The following is a 20,203-nucleotide window of genomic DNA, read 5'->3' as shown; positions in this document are numbered from 1 at the left end:
TGTTTTGCTACACATACATTATATTGCATTCCACCTCAACTTCTCTACAGAACATAATATATTTAAATCTAATGGAGTCCTAACTATGCATACATTGTAATTTTCTCTCAACCTGATTGAAAACCATAACTAACTTAATAAATTTTCAGCAAACAATTGTAATACATAAACAAATGCTTCACATAAAAAAGAAGTCCTAAAAGCCTACGTCTCTCACCTTTCTCTACCAATCTTTTTAATCAGCCAAGATATGATTTTAAGAAAAGTCCTTAGCAAGTTGAATGCTGATTGGGAAAAAAAGACTTCTAACATTTGCAAGGTTGCATGATAAGCCATGTATGCAAAACAGCCTATCCTCTTGGAATATATGTTTATTTAACAAACAAAAGGGGACATCCTTCAAGGTCATGTTGGCAGATTTCTTTTAATTCTTGCTATAATTCAAATAACAGGAAAGTTGCCTGTAGAGCTCGGCCAATTTAATCCCCAGAGACATAATTATTACAACAAACTTATTACAAGACAAACAAACAATATGTTCCATGTAATATACCATACCACTGGGCGCTTTAATTTCAGATGAGAATCTATTTCAGTTTCCACTTCTAAAATCTATTGTGAGCTCTGGTGAAGTTTCATAAAAATCTGCATGGAGATACACTGCACACTTATGAAGAACATCATGATTTCCAAAAAGCTTACCATAACCACCATGCATTAAGGTGACCTAAAAAGAGTCATGCCTTAGTTTCTGGTACTACAATATCATGCATCATATCTTTAAATAAGCAAACATTCAACAAAAACACAAAGCTTGGTGTGAAAGCATGTAATAAACTGTCAAACTGTAACAATCCAACTCTGAACAGTTTATTGAACAATAGCACCTTTAGAACTGCCTTCTGAGTCTCCTAGCTCACCACTTCGTATACTGGTGACACTCGTGCATTTATTGGTTGCAATGGCAATGCTCATCCCACTCTCTGAATGACCTTGTCCTTCATCAGCGATCTCTAACCCCTTGGGTTTTGAAGATTGTTTCTTGTTCTTCCTAATGGATTCATTCTCCTCTTTTACATCTTTTGTAGAGTTTTCAATGTTAGCACTCTGGTTTGTGTTGAGTTCTTCCTCAGCAGACTTTATGTTTTCATTTGTGTCAATATCATGGCTTTGCTCAACATTTGTAACGATTTTTGGTGATTTTTTGTTTACCTGATCTTTTGCATCATCTTTTTCTTGTGCCATCTTATCTTTACTACTTGAGCTGTTCTGAGTAAGAGGATGCTTACCATCACTATTATGATTTCCATCTAGTTTTACATCTAGCATATCAGCTTTTCCTGAATTTTCTACAGCAGAAATGTAATATCCATTTTCAACATCTTTGCTTTCAGTATTTTCCATCTCCTCACCAGAAATTTCATCATCCAGGTACTCATCATCACTGTCATCACTACCATCATCAACACCATAATGTTCATCTTCATCCTCATCAGCATCCAAATCTTCTTCCACATTCCCATTGCATGCATCATGCCTTGAACCTACCATATCTTTCGGACCCAGCTCTGTAAGATTTCCACTAGAATTTTGCTTGCCTTTAGAATTGTTCTTTGTCCCATCACTCTGATCTCTTTTCCCTTGCCCTGTCCCTTCAATTTCTAATCTAAAACCATCAGAGAACGTCAAAGATCTCTCATTCATGCCCAGACTCGTCTTAGCTCTAGTTGCCTGACCTTTCCCTTTATTCTGGTCATTCTTTATGGGCCTGACAGGCACTAATCTCTGTTTCTCAAGGCTCTCACTGGACGCGCTATGCGGAAAACTGGGCCGGTCCATTTCAGTCTTTGGTCTCGGGGGCAGTCTCTGAGCACCTTTTGTGTTGCCCTTCTGACAGAATGTGTTGCCTCGTACCAGAAAGCTGTCCACATTGTCATCATCATCTCCTGCTGCTTCATCGCCTTGAATCTCCTCTGGCACTGCAAAGATGGATTTCTTCTTTGGATTGTACTTCCGCCTTTTCCATCTGTGGTCTGGGCAGAAGCTGAAATCATACAGTGCAATGGCCTTTGGTAAAATCATTAATATTTGTTAGACATTCATTTTGATACACTTCATGGTTTTACTGATCCACAAATTAAACAAAAATACGTCGAAAAATGACAAAGGCAAATCACTCTTTTTTTTCAAAATCAGCAATCAACTCATTTATGTGTCCACAAGAAAAACTTATTTTTAATTTCATGGGTATGGTGGCCGGGAGGGTGCATGGTGGCAGGGAGGGGGTATGGTGGTTTTGAGGGGTTTGGTGGAAGGGAGGAGTTACAGTGTTATGGCAGGGGTATGTTGGCAGGGAGGGGATATGGTGACAGGGAGGGGGTATGGTGAAAGGGAGGAGTTACAGTGGTATGGCAGGGATATGGTGGCAGGGAGGGGGAATGGTGGCAGGAGGGAGGTATGGTGGCACAGAGGGGGTATGGTGACAGGTAGGGTTTACAGTGGCATGGTGGCAGATAGAGTGGTAAGGTTGTAGGAAAGAGGTATAATGGCAGGGAAGGTGCATGATGGCAGGAAGGGGGTATGGTTGCAGGGATGGGGTATGGTTGCAGGGAGGATGAATGGTGGCAGTGAGGATGCATGGTGGCAGGGAGGATGCATGGTGACAGGGAGGGTGCATGGTGGCAGGGAGGGTGCATGGTGGCAGGGAGGATGCATGGTGGCAGGGAGGATGCATGGTGGCAGGGAGGATGCATGGTTGGGCAGGGAGGGTGCATGGTGGCAGGGATGGTGCATGGTGGCAGGGAGGGTGCATGGTGGCAGGGAGGGTGCATGGTGGCAGGGAAGGTGCATGGTGGAAGGGATGGTGCATGGTGGCAGACAGGATGCATGGTGTCATGGAGGATGCATGGTGGCAGGGAGTGGGTATGGGACAGGGAGGGGGTATGGTGGAAGGGAGGGGGGTATGGAGGGGGTGTGGTGGTAGGGAGGGTGCATGGTGGTAGGGAGGGGGTATGGTGGCAGGGAGGGTGCATGGTGGTAAGGAGGGGGGTATGGTGGCACGGAGATGGTATGGTGGCAGGAAGGGGGTATGGTGGCAGGGAGGGAGTACAGTGGTAGAAAGGGGGTATGGTGGTATGGGAGAGTATATTGAGAGGGTATGGTGGCAGGAAGGGAGTATGGAGGCAGGGTGGGTATATTTTGGCAGGGAGAGGGTATGGTGGTAGGGAGAGGGTATGGTAGCAGGGAGAGGGTAATGTGGCAGGAAGGGGGTATGGTGGCAGGGAGGGGGGTATGGTGGCAGGGAGGGGGTATGGTGGCAATGAGGGGGTATGGTGGCAGGGAGGGGGTATGGTGGCAGGGAGGGAGTATGGAGGCAGGGTGATTATATTTTGGCAGGCATAGGGAATGGTGGTAGGGATAGGGTATGGTGGTAGAGAGAGGGTATGGTGGAAGGGAGGGGGTATGGTGGTAGGGAGGGCATTTGGTGGCATGAAGGGATTATGGAGGCAGGGTGGGTATATTTTGGCAGGGAGAGGGTATGGTGGCAGGGAGGGGGTATGGTGGTAGAGAGGGGGTATGGTGGTAGGGAGAGGGTATGGTGGTAGGGAGGCGTATGGTGGTAGAGAGGGGATATGGTGGTAGGGAGGGGGTATGGTGGTAGGGAGGGGGTATGGTGGTAGGGAGGGGGTATGGTGATAGGGATGGGGTATGGTGGCAGGGAGAAAGTATGGAGGCAGGATGGGGGTACAGTGGTAGGCAGGGGTATGGTGGCAAGAAGGGTGTATGGTGGCAGGGAGGGGGTATGGTAGGTACATTTGAAAGGGGTGAGTATGACTGACTGTCAAGAGTAGGAGGTCCCCCTATGCTAACAGCTCAACAAGCACAATAAGATAAAATAGAACAAAAAAGAAAAGAGATTGGTTAGGCCAGGCAGCTAGTTTTGTTTGTTTAGTCTTTGTATGATTCCCTTCTTTAACAAGAATATACAATGACATGCAGATATCTAACCAATCTCAATTTAACATTATTTTTTTTGGTTTAAAAAATATTTTTATTTAGAGCTATATGTCATTTAGCCAATTTTATAAAATGTAGGACAAATATTCCCACACTTAATAGCAAATTAAGGCAACATGATTGAATTTGGCCAAAATAATTGAAAACTGAACCCAGAATTTAAACAAGAGCACCGCATAACGGGTGCCACGCTCGGCTGCGGGTGCAGTTTTGATTAAATGAAAGCTTGTCTTTTTTTTTAAGAGGTCACAGTGACCTTGACCTTTAACCTAGTGACCCAAAAATGGGTGTGGCATGTAGAACTCATCAAGGTGCAGCTACATATGAAGTTTCAAAGTTGTAGGTTGAAGCACTTTGATTTTAGAGCCAATGTTCAAAACCTTAACAAAATGTTAAGGTTTTAGTATGACACGGACGGCAGACGGCGGACGGCTGCAACGGACGACGAACTGGCTATGACAATACCTTGGGTTTTCTCCGAAAACAGCCAAGCTAAAAATAGTAACACTGATTGAAAAAAAAACACTTTTTAAAGCCTAAAATAATTATTTGAAATCACCTAAACTATTTTTTCCTAAAAAAACTAACTGGGTTCTTACGTTTTTATTTTTCAGACAGTTTAAAGCTCTTTAAAAAAATCAGCTTGACTTAATGACGCATTATATAACAAGGTCAAAAGGTATCTGTATGTAGCATGTGTATTTATTTAGAACGTTGTCACAATTTCTGTTAACATTGAAAACCTTCTTCAACATCATTTTTCAAACAAATGATCTACATTCCAATCAGCACATCATTTATTTGCTCGTCTTAATGTGTGTCCAAGATCAAAGAGTCGAGATTTAGAGAGAGTAGACAGTATGTTTTCCATCCCTTTCATGTCTGCATGTAATAAGAAATATTGAAAATTGATTTAATGTTTATATCAAGTTCAAATGTTTTAGTTTTATCTGATGGATGATACAACAAAATCTTTGAACAAAACAAATTTAATTGTTGATCAAATTTGAAGATTTTTTTAATAATGGGTAAATTAATAGAACACAGTGTGTGTTATAATCAATGGACATGTTTCTTTGTAAGAAAGCACAACACCACCTGACATTATATGAAATAATTACACAGAAAGTACATAGAAAATAACAATACAAATCAATTTTACAGACAATATGCCACATATAAAACATTATGACTTTAACCCCTGAATGGCAAATCAAAAAGCAGGCTTATTTTAACATGGTTAAGAAAATTTGTTTATAAAATTACCTCCCTTTCACTAAATATGCTTAACAACACAGAGAACTTTCATCCTAATTCACAATTTTAATAATCTGAATTAAGTTATTTTAAAAATAACTTTTCAATTTGATCATTTAATTTGTAAGCATCAGTATGTCATGAAATCCTTTGGCCTGAAAAACTTTCATTAAATTATGATAATGATGAATGTGTTCAACATTCTATGAACAGTTTGCTTGAATCAGCGAAAACCATCCAGGGGATTTTTCCGCAAGGCGACACTTGATAAAACACCAGCAGGCGGTCATCATGCAAGCAAATCAGCTGAGCATAAATCCATGAAATTAAATTTGCCACCAAAAAATAGCCAGCATAATTTATAGTAGACAAGTTTCTACGGATAGAAATAAAATATTCATTTAGAATATTATACCAGCCTTCCAAATGAACATGCTTCACCAAACATTTCCGATGCAGAAATGTTTGATAATGTATGCAAATCCTTCAGAACCCCCTAAACAGTGTAATTTCTTATATATGACAGTTTTATGAACTGTGACATCCAAAGCAAATCAGCAGCTTGATTTATTGTGCATATTGCGCGCCTATAAATTTGAATGAAGACTCTAGTGACAAATAACTAACCCAGCTTGCAAAGGATAAATTGAATTCCATACTTGGCAACCAATGTTTAAAACTTAACCCTCTAAGCATTCATGAATGTCTAAATTAAGTTCTGTTAAAATCCCAAAGCTGTGCTGAAGGGTCATGGGTTTGAATGTTTAGCCTCATGTTTTCTATTTCAATAATATTTAATATATTTGCATTATATATGTCTTACAAAGCTTTCAAATTTTGTTTAAATTGATCTAACAAGTTTGAACTTATAAAATGTAAAAAAGCAAATTTGATTACACCCTGTGTGTATGTTTACAAAAACATGAATCCATGCAAAGACATTGCCTGTTCTACTTTTTCATTCTGCAGCAGGTTGTGAAGCACTATCATTTGCATATCAATTTTATCGAATACTTCAATTTTTAATATTGTTTAATCATTGAACCAGGATATCACATTTAACGTTGTTAAATTATTGAAACGAGCATTGCTCTGGCAAACTAGGCTAAATTGCCCCATTGGTGCAAAAAGGTTACATGTGACATCCATATTAGAAGGCACATGGTACTTTTTTCCACCAATACGGCGAAATGCATGTGCTTCTGCTCTGTTGAATCAGGGACAACAATTTCCGATTTCATGGTGTGTTTTTATACAAATAAGGTCGTTAGCAAAAGTCTGGTTTATGTGAAAAAAGTAGTCTCTGATTACTCTGGGAAGACACTTAACAAATCTGCTTTAAACCCTAGTGTCTCATAGCAAGGCTTATGTTTATTTGAGTCGCGTTCTGAGACAACTGGGCTTAATGCATGTGCTTAAGGTGTCGTACCAGATCAGGGACGACACTTTCAGCCTAAAGTGGATTGTTGCTAAGAAGAGACTTCATTTTAACGAAAAATTTCATAAAAGCAGAAAGTGTCATCCCTGATTAGTCTGTGCGGATTACACAGGCTTATCTGGGACAACACTTTACGCACATGCATAATGCCCAGTTTTTTCAGAACGCGACTCATTCCTCTTTTTTTTCTCACCTTTTACAGATCCCTCTCAACCATGTGTCAAGGGACTTAAAGTGGTAGGTCTCAGAGTGGTAGCTCTTGGCTGTGAACTTGTAGCTGTCCCAAAGCGCGACCTTGCCGTTGTTCCAGCGCGCTCCAATCGTCTTATTCCCCTCGCCCGCCCATATCTCCACATGAGTCATGTTGTGTCGCTGCTTTTTGGCTTTAAGGATAACAAACAAAACTGAGCCTTATTCTGTAAAAATGTGGCTTAATGCACGTGCCTAAAGTGTTATCCCAGATTAGCCTGTGCAGTGCACAGAGGCTTATAAGGGACACACATTCCGTCTTTACTTGATTTCACTAAGAATACACTTTATTTGAACAAAAAATTACATTCAAGTGTAGTCCCAGGTTATAGTGTGTGGACTGCACAGACTAATCTGGGACAACATGTCACAAATGTGTGGACTGCACAGACTAATCTGGGACAACATGTTACACATGTGTGGACTGCACAGACTAATCTGGGACAACATGTCACAAATGTGTGGACTGCACAGACTTATCTGGGACAACATGTCACACATGTGTGAACTGCAGACAAATCTTGGACAACATGTTACACATGTGTGGACTGTACAGACTAATCTGGGACAACATGTTACACATGTGTGGACTGCACAGACTAATCTGGGACAACATGTTACACATGTGTGGACTGTACAGACTTATCTGTGACAACATGTTACACATGTGTGGACTGTACGGACTAATCTGGGACAACATGTTACACATGTGTGGACTGCACAGACAAATCTTGGACAACATGTTACAAATGTGTGGACTGTACAGACTAATCTGGGACAACATGTTACACATGTGTGGACTGCACAGACTAATCTGGGACAACATGTTACAAATGTGTGGACTGTACAGACTTATCTGGGACAACATGTCACACATGTGTGGACTGCACAGACAAATCTTGGACAACATGTTACACATGTGTGGACTGTACAGACTAATCTGGGACAACATGTTACACATGTGTGGACTGCACAGACTAATCTGGGACAACATGTTACACATGTGTGGACTGTACAGACTAATCTGGGACAACATGTTACACATGTGTGCACTGCACAGACTAATCTGGGACAACATGTTAAACATGTGCGGATTGTACAGACTAATCTGGGACAACATGTTAAACATATGTGCACTGCACAGGCTAATATGGGACAACATGTTACACATGTGTGTGTTACACATGTGTGGACTGTTAATAATCTTTATAATGCTATTAAAAAATGTTTTGATATATTTCATTATTGTTTTTTTGACTTAATAAGGACTTTTTATTACAAACTTTTACACATATTTATTTCTATTCTAACTTATTAAAAATGTTTAACCTTTTCATCTATGATAATCATCATTTAAACTTCTTAAAATACATATGATTTCTCATACAAAAAAAAGAGATTTACCCCTGTTGATTCAAACAAAAAGCCAGGTATAATAAATTATTCCCAGCACTTCAGGCTTACATTTCGGATTGTAGTACGTGGCGGATATAAAGACGAGATCGCCCGGTTTCATGTCCCTCTCGCAGGCCACGGTGATGGGAAGGGTGTCGTACATGTATGCCTGGTTCCAGGGGCCCAGAGAGAAGCCAAAGTCCTCCTCCAGGTCCCGCATTACACGCCTCACCAGGCCACAGCAGTCCAGGAACAGCTTGGACTTGTACTCAGGCGCTGAAATATATGAGCCTCATTCTAAGAAAACTGTGCATAATGCATGTGCGTAAAGTGTCGTCCCAGAATAGCCTGTGCAGTCTGCACAAGCTAATCAGGGACGACACTTTCCGCTTGTATGACATTTTTCGTTTAAATGAAGTCTCTTTTTAGCAAAAACCCAATTTAGACAGAAAGAATGAAGAAGTTAACTTTGCTCAACAAACAACAACAAAAATATTATATGCTTCTGCCAGCAAAATTGCTTAGTTCAAGGGAATATGTGGAATACAAGGCTATTGTCAAGCAATTTGGTCCCCTACCGGGAGCAGCACCATTGTCAGAAATTCCACAATTTTCAGAATTTTTTTTTTTTGGTTTCCATAGAAACCACAATTTATAAAGTAGGAACAAAATGAAACAACGTGCATAATGTCCATATTGCCATATATCCATGTTGCAAGTTTCATGAAAAAATATTAAGAACTTTTAAAGTTATCGCAGGACCCAGAAAAGTGTGACAGACAGACTCACAGACAGACAGACAGACGTACACACAGAGCGCAAACTATAAGTCCCCTCCAGTGAAACCAGTAGGGGACAATAAATAAAGATATCTTGAACAATTGGAAGTTTCAATTCAATTGCTTGAGAAATTTAGAAGAAGTTTGCTCAACAAACTGAGCACATTTTATGCTTCAGCCATAAAAAAGGCTATTCTCCAGTGATTTTTTGTGCCCAAAATTACGACTGCTTCCCAATTGCAAAAAATGATGTTTTTTCCCAAAAATCTGGCCAAAATTTCCCAAAAAATGACCAAATTTTCCCAATAAAGCCAATAAGATTACAATGTCATTTAGCATTGATTTCGTAGAACGTGTGCCGATTGACAACTGACAACTGACTTACGAATGTTCGCCAATGTAGCCGAATACGATTTTACGTTGCTATCCACACATCTCTCTCTATATTACAGAGGATACCGACGATAGTCGATGTATCTTGATTATTAACGTCTGTTTTTACAGATGTCCAAGATGGCGGCAAGCAGACAAGAAGTTTGGAATGAGCAGCGAAAATCATAAATAACACTCAAATTAACAGCAGATATCACATGGTTATCAGGAGATAATTTAATGCGTGTGTCAATTAACCCAATATGCTACGTTTGAGATGAACAACAACAAATATTTATTAGAAATCTTCACAGTGAATGTGCGTCACAGAAATCTTTGTTGGGAAATTGGAGTTAGTTTACTCACAAAGTTAAAGCATTTAAGATGAGTATCATTCGAAAATGAACAGAGACAAACATGATCTGATTTATATGTTAGTGGATCTATGTATAATCAGATTCATATGCATATTCTGCTTTATTATGTTTGTCAGGCTGTATAGTTTGGTGAAATAGCATTGAACTTAGGATGTCAATTGTGCAAGATATTAAAAGGTAAACAAATGAAATTTATTATTTTAGCTCCATTTAAAGGGATCTTTTCACGGTTTGGTAAATTGACAAAATTGAAAAAAGTTGTTTCAGATTCACAAATTTTTGGTTTAGTTATGATATTTGTGAGGAAACAGTATTATTGAACATTGGCCATGGTCTAATATAGCCATTACATGCATCTTTTGACGATTTAAAAACCTAAAAAATTATAAAGCGTAACAATGCGAAACGATTGAATAATTTGGAGAGTTCTGTTATTGTTGTTTAAATTTGTGAAACTACGAAGATTGCTTATATAACATATAAAATACGCAACTTATGTGTGCTTGGCAGGATAGCTCAGTTGGCTAATGCGTTTTTACTTCAGGATTCCGGGGGTCACTGGTTCGAGCCCTGCTGCGGGCTACTTTTTTTCCTTTTTTAAATTTTATTTTTGATTTTTCACTGGAGCTTTTAAAATTTAATGTTAACATTTATCAATATAAAGCATTTAATGACAAACTTCAAAACATGCGAAAATCTGTGTAAGGGCCCCTTTAATACAACATTAACACAGCAAGAACACTAAAGCGTGTTTGTTAATATTTGTTAATGTTTTCACCATATCATATTTACTTAAAAAAATATGCTGAATTAAATTCATACTCTTGAAGATATTATGATTAAATCTTAATGGAATATTGAAGAATCTATAGATTATTGCAAGTTTTATTGCATGTGGAAGGATATTAACTAAACGTTGTACATGTAAGAAGACATGAAAGCAACACTTTACAATATAAAAATGCTGTCAAACATGAACTTAGCAATTTTCATTCTGTTCTTATTAGCATATTTATAATGTTTCCCAATTTCATGGTTTATCGCACTATTTTCCCAATTTCAAGGTTTATCGCGCCAATTTTCCCAATCCAAATGGCACAGGCTGTAACAAAAAAAAATAAACAATCACTGAGCTCAAGGGCACATATAGGAAATACTGAACCAAATAAAGAACTGCGCAGTAAAAATCAACCAAGAGAAATCAACTAGGTGAATTATTGATTAGTTATAATCATTTCAGTCCATCTAGACAACGCAGTTCATTAACCAAAACATTTATATTGAAGACACCTTTTGATCCAGAAAACAGCAGTACTTCATAGACGACCATCGCATGCTGAACAACCATTGCTTTGAGAAAATGCATCCAATGGGAGATTCCATCATTTAATGATAATGGAAAAATCAAATCCCCAGCCACATAGTATTGATAATTATAAATGTTACTAGTATTATTTTTAACTGTGAATAATTTTAATTATATGTGCATGTTACAGATTCCCGGCATGAAGATTTGAGATTGCAAGACAGGTCATATATAATATAGTACAAATGGCTATAGACATCAGAGAGATTTAGACATTTTATACTGTATAAACAGGTTCTGAGAGACAAATATATATTTTTATAACAGCCACATGAATATTTTTTTTATTTTTTTTTTAAAGCTCAAGATTCAAGAGAAGTGAATCAAAACAAATATAATAGTTGATAATTGGTCCAGCACATGTATATCACCAAAAGAAACCAATTTTAAAGGAAAAGCACTTCAGATTCATTAAATAACAAGTGTTCAATGGTCGGAGACATATGCCCCTCCAAACAGGGCTTTGAACTAGTTACCCCAATTTTAAAAGGGGTCATCTACTGTCCAAGGCCAACGCGCATGTGGCAGTAATTTTTTTACCTGCGAGTCTTGCGTCCTGGACTCACAAAAATCTCTGGGGATGCAAAGTTTTGAGTTATGTGAGTTCCAAAAGTGCATTAAATTTTCTAAAAAAATAATAAAGTTTAATACTTGGACTCGTTTTTTTTAATGCGGGGATTCAAAGATTTGCAGGTTATGGAGTCCCAGGACTCAGATAAGAAAATTTGTAAAAAAATCACTGATGTGAATTATCAAGCAAATTGGTCAATATATTGATGAGTTATTGATCGGAAACAATTTTCACACTTACTGTGACAGTGACCTTGAATTTTGACCTAGTGACCCCAATTTTGATAGGGGTCATTAACTGTCCAAGGCCAATGCACATGAGAAGTATTAAGCCAATGGGTCAATTAGTTGATGAGTTATTGATCGGAAATGATTTTTACACTAAGTGTGTAACAGTGACCTAGACCTTTGATAAAGTGACCCCAATTTCCATAGGGGTCATCTACTGTCCATGGCAAATGCACATGTGAAATATCAAGCCAATCAGTGAAGCAGTTGGTGAGTTATTGATGGGAAACAATTTCACACTTAGTGCGCAACAATGACCTTGACCTTTGACCTAGTGACCCCAATATCAATAGGAGTCATTTACTGTACAAGGCCAGCACACATGGGAAGTATTGAGCCAATCAGTGAAGAAGTTGATGTGTTATTGATTGGAAACGATTGTACTCTTAATGTGTATCAGTGACCTTGACCTTTGACCTTGTGAACCCAATTTCAATAGGGGTCATCTACTGTCCAAGGCCAATGCACATGTGAAGTATCAAGCCAACTGGTCAATTGGTTGACGAATTATTGATAAGATATTATTTTCACACTTAGTGTGATAGTGACCTTGACATTTGACCTAGTGACCCCAATTTCAATGGGGGTCATCTAGTGTCCAAGGCCAATGCACTTGTGAAGTATCAAGCAAATTGGTCAATTCATTGACGAGTTACTTATCAGAAACAATTTTCACACTTAGTGTGATAGTGACCTTGACCTTTGACCTAGTGACCCCAATTTTGATAGGGGTCATTTACTGTCAAAGGCCAATGCACATGAGAAGTATCAAGCCAATCTGTCAATTAGTTGATGAGTTATAGATCGCAAATGATTTTTACACTAAGTGTCACGGCGACCTATACCTTTGACCTAGTGACTCCAATTTCCATAAGGGTCATCTACTTTCCAAGGCAAATGCACATTAGAAGTATCAAGCCAATTGGTGAATCAGTTTATGAGTTATTGATGGGAAACAATTTTACACTAAGTGTGCAACAGTGGCCTTGACCTTTGACCTAGTGACCCCAATTTCAATAGGAGTCATCTACTGTCAAAAGCCAGCACACATGGGAAGTATCAAGCCAATCTGTGAATATGTTGACATGTTATTGATCAGAAACAATTGTACTCTTATTGTGTATCAGTGACCTTGACATTTGACCTTGTGACCCCAATTTCAATAGGGGTCATCTACTGTCCAATGCCAGCCAATGCACATGTGAAGTATCAAGCCATTTGGTCAATTGGTTGAAGAGTTATTGATCACAAACAATTTTCACACTTAGTGTTATAGTGACCTTGACATTTGACCTAGTGACCCCAATTTCAATGGGGGTCATCTACTGTCCAAGGCTAATGCACTTGTGAAGTATCAAGCGAATTGGTCAATTTGTTGACGAGTTACTGATCAGAAACAATTTTCACACTAAGTGTGATAGTGACCTCGACCTTTGACCTAGTGACCCCAATTTCATTAGGGGTCATCTACTGTCTAAGGCAAATGCACATGCGGAGTATCAAGCAAATCAGTCAATTCGTTGAAGAGTTATTGATCGGAAACTTTTTTCACACTTAGTGTGATAGTGACCTCGACATTTGACCTAGTGACCCCAATTTCAATAGGGGTCATCTACTGTCCAAGGCCCATGCACATGTGAAGTTTCAAGCCAATTGGTAAATCCGTTGACGAGTTTTTTTATCGGAAACGATTTTCACACTTAGTGTGATAGTCACCTTGACCTTTAACCTACTGACGCCAATTTCAATAGGGTCATCTAATGTCCAAGGCCAATGAACATGTGAAGTTTCAAGCCAATCGGTCAATTTTTTGACAAGTTATTGATTGAAAACAAGCTGGTCTACTGACAGACCAACAGACAGACAGACAGACTGACATCCAGCAAAACAATATACCCCTTCTTCTTCGAAGAGGGGCATAAAAATTGTTGAATTTGAGATTAATCTACAATGTTTACTGTGTTTAAGCATAAGCATGTACAATGTACAATAATAAAAATATGTACTCACAGAAAAAGAAAGGCAGACAAAATATGCTTTGAATGGAACATCAAAAGCAACATCAAATTGGTGTTAAAACGTTAAGATTATTTTGTTGATGTACTGGCTTTTTTATCCATGTGAAAAACAAATATACTGATATTCAGATATTTTAAATGAATCATTAAACAAAAAACTGCTGGTAGTAAACTTTAAGTTTTTTCTCTCTATTTTCTTTTATTTACAGTGGATATTTGCATAAGACAAGCATTTGACAGGCATAAATCAAGCCCCCAAGAGAAGTTAAGCCTGAACATAAATTCTTTTTAAAAACAGTTTTTAGTGCTACAATTTAAACACAAAAAACTAATTTAAATATGACTGTAAAATAAATTCTCTAAGATGAAGAGATGAGTACAGAAACACCATTTGATTGTACCTGCAAGTCATAAACAATGGTGACAGCTTCACATTTGATACACAAATCTAAGTTGTAGAAAACAGTAAATAAATTTTACTAAATTTGAAACTTTCTTATTACAGTATATTTGTAAATTATTGCATGTGCAAATATGTACATTACAGGAGCAGTTGCATGTTTAAGCATTTTATATGATTGTTCATGTACAAATGTTTTCAATACATGATATTGGCCTGTTTACACATTTCCTGTGTCTGAATATATACCAATGATTTTTTAAACCATGATATCATTGGTTACAATAGTACAATGTTGTACCATCTGCAAGCAAAACATGACTATAAATAATATAAAACAAGAGCTGTCACCATAGGATGACTTATGCCCCCTATAAACGCTTGATAGAAGTTATGAGCTTCTTTATAAACCTAAACACAGATTTCGAAACCTAAACGAGGACCCTAAGTTCAAGGTCAAGGTCACAGGGGTCAAAATTTGTGTGTATATTGAAAAGCATTGTCCACATACACATGCATACCAAATATAAAGGTTATATCTCAAGGGACATAGAAGTTATGAGCATTTTTCTAAACCTTAATGCAGATTTCGAAACCTAAACGCGGACCCTAAGTTCAAGGTCAAGGTCACAAGGGTAAAAAATTGTAAGCGTATGGAAAGGCCTTGTCCATATACACAAGGATACCAAATATGAAGGTTATATCTCAAGGGGCATAGACGTTATGAGCATTTTTCGAAACCAAAACGCAGATTTCGAAACTTAAACGTGGACCCTAAGTTCAAGGTCAAGGTCACAGGGGTTAAAAAATGTGTGCATATGGAAAGGCCTTGTCTATATACACATGGATACCAAATATGAAGGTTATATCTCAAGGGGCATTCATTTTTTGAAACCTAAACGCAAAGTGTGACAGAAAGACGGATGGACAGACAGACGGACAGTCTGATCACTATATGCCCCCTTTTCTTCGAAAGGGGGTATAAAAATGCATTTTCAGCTAAACACTGCATTACATAAGCTTCATGCTGGAAAAAATGGGCTCAATGCATATGTGTTGGTGTTGTCCCAGTTTTTAAGCCTGTGCAGTCTACACAGGCTAATCAAAAACAAAACTTTCAACCTAAACTTCATTTTCTATTAGAATAGACCGCCTTTAAACAGCCTGCATAGACTAATCAGAGGTAACACTTTATGCATGTGCATTAAGCCCAGTTTTCCTAGAACATGACTCATATTTACTTACAGTCAGGGGGCCAGTATTTCTTGGCATAAGGGTAACCATAGTATTTCTTAGCCTGCGTCACAAACTTTTGACGCAAGGCAGCCATTTTCTGGGGGTCAGCTTTCCTAAGCTCCCGCCGTTTTCGCAGCATGCGCTCTTTTCGAATGTCATTCTGAAAATGAGAGCCACAAATATGTAATCATTCCCATTGTCCACTTCAATAGTTACTGTAAGTGCCATTTTGAGCAGTCTTAAGTGTCAAAACATAAGTTCATATCATGCACTTTTCTTCTAAACTTAGTTTAACCCAAGATTTTTTGTTTCTCATCTTTGATATTTTTTTACAAAAAAAAAGATAATGCCACAGGCTTTCGTATATTATATGCTCTCTAAGCAAATGCATGTCTGTAAGAATGTGGCCTTGACCTTTGACTGTGGAGCATGGGTATTGTACTTAAATTATTGCATGTAGAGCTGCAACGATTCGATCCGATGCATCGAAAATCGGTTTGAAATGCTTTGATTCGATTACGATACCAAACCTACCAAATTCAATTTGATTCTTTAACATATAGACATATATATACATGATACGTAAAGCTCGCTGTATTCTGACTATTTGATATCGTCGAGTATCCCAACATTGTGGGAGTTCTAACATCGTGGTATCCATTATTCTCGTTACCTCTCGTCGCGCGCCTTATTTTTCCGTGTGCGACTTACGTCATAAGTGAAAGTGGTTTGTTTACACAGTGGTCCAGAAGAAATTCAATGAAAATGTGATTCAAACAGGAAAATAAAAATAAATGTATTACCATCTTTCTTAAAAAAATGATATTGTACTATGCCATGTTCATTATAGCACGTGAAAAATGACCAATATAAAGCCCCATAGTGTTGCCCTCATTTTTTTTCGTTTACAGAGCAGACGATGTGACCTATCTAGGGCTGCGTATGCAAATGAGTATGTAAATTTTGAAACCGGAAATTGATCAATTTTAACCTCGAAGGTTTACCACGAACTTAGGATACACAGGAACCGAGAAGCTAAGTAATGAGTATGCAATGAAAACGTAAATTATGAAATATTTTGCTGCATGTTTTTGTTTTATCTACCGTAGTTAACATTACCCGATATAAGATGTCATATTTAAGTGTTGAACCTCCAAGATCTCTTGACAGTTTACGTCTCGCGAGGCCGACTTTCGTTATTACCAGGATGTTAGGATACTCGAGGATACGGGAAGGTGTAGGTTTTATCTTTACCTGTAATTACGACACGCTCGATTGGCTGCTTATTACTTTAGTCATCCAATCAATAAGAGCGTTACGGTCTATTTTCGGAAAAAGCGTCAAAATGGCTGAACAAGTTGTGGCCAGCAAATTGAAATTATCAGATGCGCCTAAGAAACTAATATCAAAAGTGTGGCAGTATTTTGGGTTTCGAGATGGTAGCCTTCCCGACAAAGCAAAGTGTAAACTGTGCTTCACCGATGCAAACATAACGTTGATTTAGCAAGACTAAGAGGTAGCACAAGTGCAACTACTTAAGTCCCCAGCCAGAAAAGTAGTTATGTTTCTGTTGGGAATTTGTTAAGTTTAATAGAGAATGTGCATTGTCCTACAGGTAACAGGTGATGCTGTCACGGCTAAATGGTAGACATGCTTGTAGCGGTTCTGGATATAAGTATACCGTATTTACTCTATGTTTTCGGACACTCTATGTTTTCGGACACCCCTTTTTTAGCAAAAATAATAATTTTTTGTGACTCTTAATTTTTGGAGACACGAGGTTACGTCCATAATTAATGTCTCTAAGTTTTCGGACGGTATATTTTACAGCGCTATTTTACCAAATTTAGGTTTGTTTTCGATATCTAATGACACTTTGATCATGGGGTTTTACAACCAGATTAACATCATCAAACATGGCAGGTGCATGCCTGAGGGCAACGGACCATTACATTTGCGTTATTGGGTAAATAACCTTGTAAACCGGTATTAAACAATGGTTTCGCCCGATAGCATAAATGTTATGACAATTACCGAGGGTAGTGCCAATTAACAGTTCAATAATCTACCGCAATGGTACTCCCCCTTCTCAGTAAAAGTTTTACGAACAATGGAAGGTGTTAGACAAAAACTATCGGAAATAAACAAACAAATAGTTTATAGTTTGCTTTTTTATTTCGTGAATTACAGGTTCATAATAGAGAGTATCGGTACATCACATGCTCATCTTTGAACTCGTTGGTCAAAGTACAACCTTGTAGTAGCTTTCTGTCAAATAAATTAAGCATTAAAATTATTTAAAATGCAGTGCAAACATATATAACTGTAATTTGTACTATACGGCATGGTATTTTACAAGCAGGTGCTATTATTGGTAGTCGTTGATACAATTCACGCTATTTTCGGACACTTCAATTTTCGACTAAGTTTTCTTACACCTATATTTTGTGAATATTTTTTGTATCTAAGTTTTCTGACACAAATTTTTTTAATTATTTTTAAGTGTTTGAAAACATAGAGTAATTACGGTAATAGTGATAGTACTATCACTCCACTGATTCCAGATGTTCTTATGATTATTTATTTAATTTTATATTATTTATTATTCAACACAATTAATCTTCTAGTCAGAAGATTTTTCATATTAAAATTGAGTCCTAATTTGCTTTTCTTTTTTATGTGTTTTATTGAAATATTGACATAGTTTGAAAGACAATTGGCAGTTTCTTGCAAAATATTCCTTACAAATGTTAATTTAACACACTTTCAACAATATTTAAAACACTGTTGAACCTACCAAACTATATCAAACAAACACACAATTTGACAAATGCCCAAGATATCTAGGTATGCGACAGAACAGAAATGTTTATTTTGAGGCAGAAGAGTGAATATATGATTAAACTAGGTTTGAAGATGAATCGAATCAAAATAAACGGTATTGGTGTGTCTGAAATCGAAATCGAATCGAATTGAGCTGTTGGTGAATCGTTGCAGCTCTAATTGCATGGTCATCTAGAATGATAATCTATAGAAATATTAAAAACCTTCCTTGCATTTTCATATTGCAGAGCCGACAAAAACAAATCATATTTACTTTTTTAGCTTGCATTTTTCTTATTAATTTTATACTGAGAATTTCTTTAGTTTTTGGCCAAAACTATTTGTCAGTGTTATTTTTCATGCCCTACATTTTACATCAAATGCCAACTTTATAATGAGTGTTTACTGAGAAACAGGACACCATGACAGCTTGTGGCTGTTAATACCTCACCCTACCTTTGCAAACATTTGGAAAATTTAAATGTCATAACAACAGGAATTAAAAGCGTCATAAACATAACTAGTATGATTCATAACACATTGTTTCAGCTTCGTTAGGCATATAACCTGTCATTAATGAAGGATCATCAGCTTATATGTGGGATAAAATGCAGATTTTCATGTTTAAATTTCACAACAGGGTGACCAAGTACATTGTTTCACCACTGTTACCACTGTTTTTGTCCTGTGTAAGTTATTAATTAAATATTACTCTTTCTGCACTTGTGGCTATTCCTCCAAAAAAATGTGTATTTAAAAAAATGAGTGTATGCATTTTATTCAACTTCAAATAACTCTCCAGTGATTTAGAAACATTTTTCAAAATATATTCTCCTTTATTGATAATTTTCAATGAAATCCAAAAATAATGCTTGAAACACTGTTCATTGATAATTTAGCAAGTACTTGCATTTAAGAAAAATAATTTGAACAATAATCTGAATTCCAAAGCCTTCATCTGGTAAAGGTAGCTTGTTATAGCTTCTGCTTGTAGAGTTCCCCAGTCTGAACCTCATGGCAGCAGTATTTATATTATCTAAAACTCAGGTCTCATGAAGAAATTCAAAGAATCCCTGAGACAGCTGGAGTTCAAATAAATATTTTCCTATTTAGAAATTGGTCGTGCTCTGCGAAAACGGGGTTTAAGGCATATTCGTAAAGTGTCGTCCGAGATAAGCCTGTGCAGTCCTCACAGGCTTTTAAGGAACTAAACTTTCCACTTTTATTGCATTTTTTTTTAAAAGAAGACCCATCTTAACCAAAGTACAGTTTAAGTGGAAGGTGTTGTTCTTGATTAGCCTGTGCAGACTGCAAAGTCTAATCTGTGACATCACTTTACCCATATGCATTAAACCCCCTTTCACAGAGCACGGCTCAAATGCATTAAAAACATAACAAATGCCTATTTATGAATTATTGACTGTTTGCAGTAAAATAACAGATGCCTATTTATGAATTATTGACTGTTTGCAGTAAAATTGTTCACCTTTAACAGCTGGAAAATGGAGACTGCTGTCATTTATTACAGTGTCATCTGTTTTCACCAGTACTGCAAAGGGCCAATACTTGATGTTGTCCACTGAACTGTGACTAAATGTTTGGAGAGTTTCTCCATTCT

The 20,203-nt window shown here is 37.5% G+C and overlaps 1 protein-coding gene across 5 annotated transcripts in view; it reads right to left on the bottom strand.

Moving 5' to 3' along the window:
- Window positions 1-20,203, bottom strand: part of LOC127880994 (probable beta-tubulin polyglutamylase) — a 226,527-nt gene that overhangs the window by 122,501 nt on the left and 83,823 nt on the right. For 3 of the 5 annotated variants that reach the window (XM_052428550.1, XM_052428549.1, XM_052428551.1), the window contains exons 2-5: window positions 15,772-15,922; window positions 8,426-8,632; window positions 6,906-7,095; window positions 888-2,044 (exon numbers count right to left, since the gene is read on the bottom strand). In XM_052428550.1, the coding sequence (XP_052284510.1) occupies window positions 888-2,044; window positions 6,906-7,095; window positions 8,426-8,632; window positions 15,772-15,922 (1,705 nt within the window). Of the gene's footprint in view, window positions 1-887; window positions 2,045-6,905; window positions 7,096-8,425; window positions 8,633-14,118; window positions 14,137-15,771; window positions 15,923-20,203 lie in introns of those variants that run through there. The other 2 variants (XM_052428553.1, XM_052428552.1) reach the window with 2 other exon arrangements.

Source organism: Dreissena polymorpha, chromosome 5, assembly GCF_020536995.1.
Source record: "Dreissena polymorpha isolate Duluth1 chromosome 5, UMN_Dpol_1.0, whole genome shotgun sequence".
Classification (NCBI taxonomy): domain Eukaryota; kingdom Metazoa; phylum Mollusca; class Bivalvia; order Myida; family Dreissenidae; genus Dreissena; species Dreissena polymorpha.
Note: the sequence above shows the minus strand (reverse complement) of the source record. Positions and strands in the feature narration are given on the sequence as shown.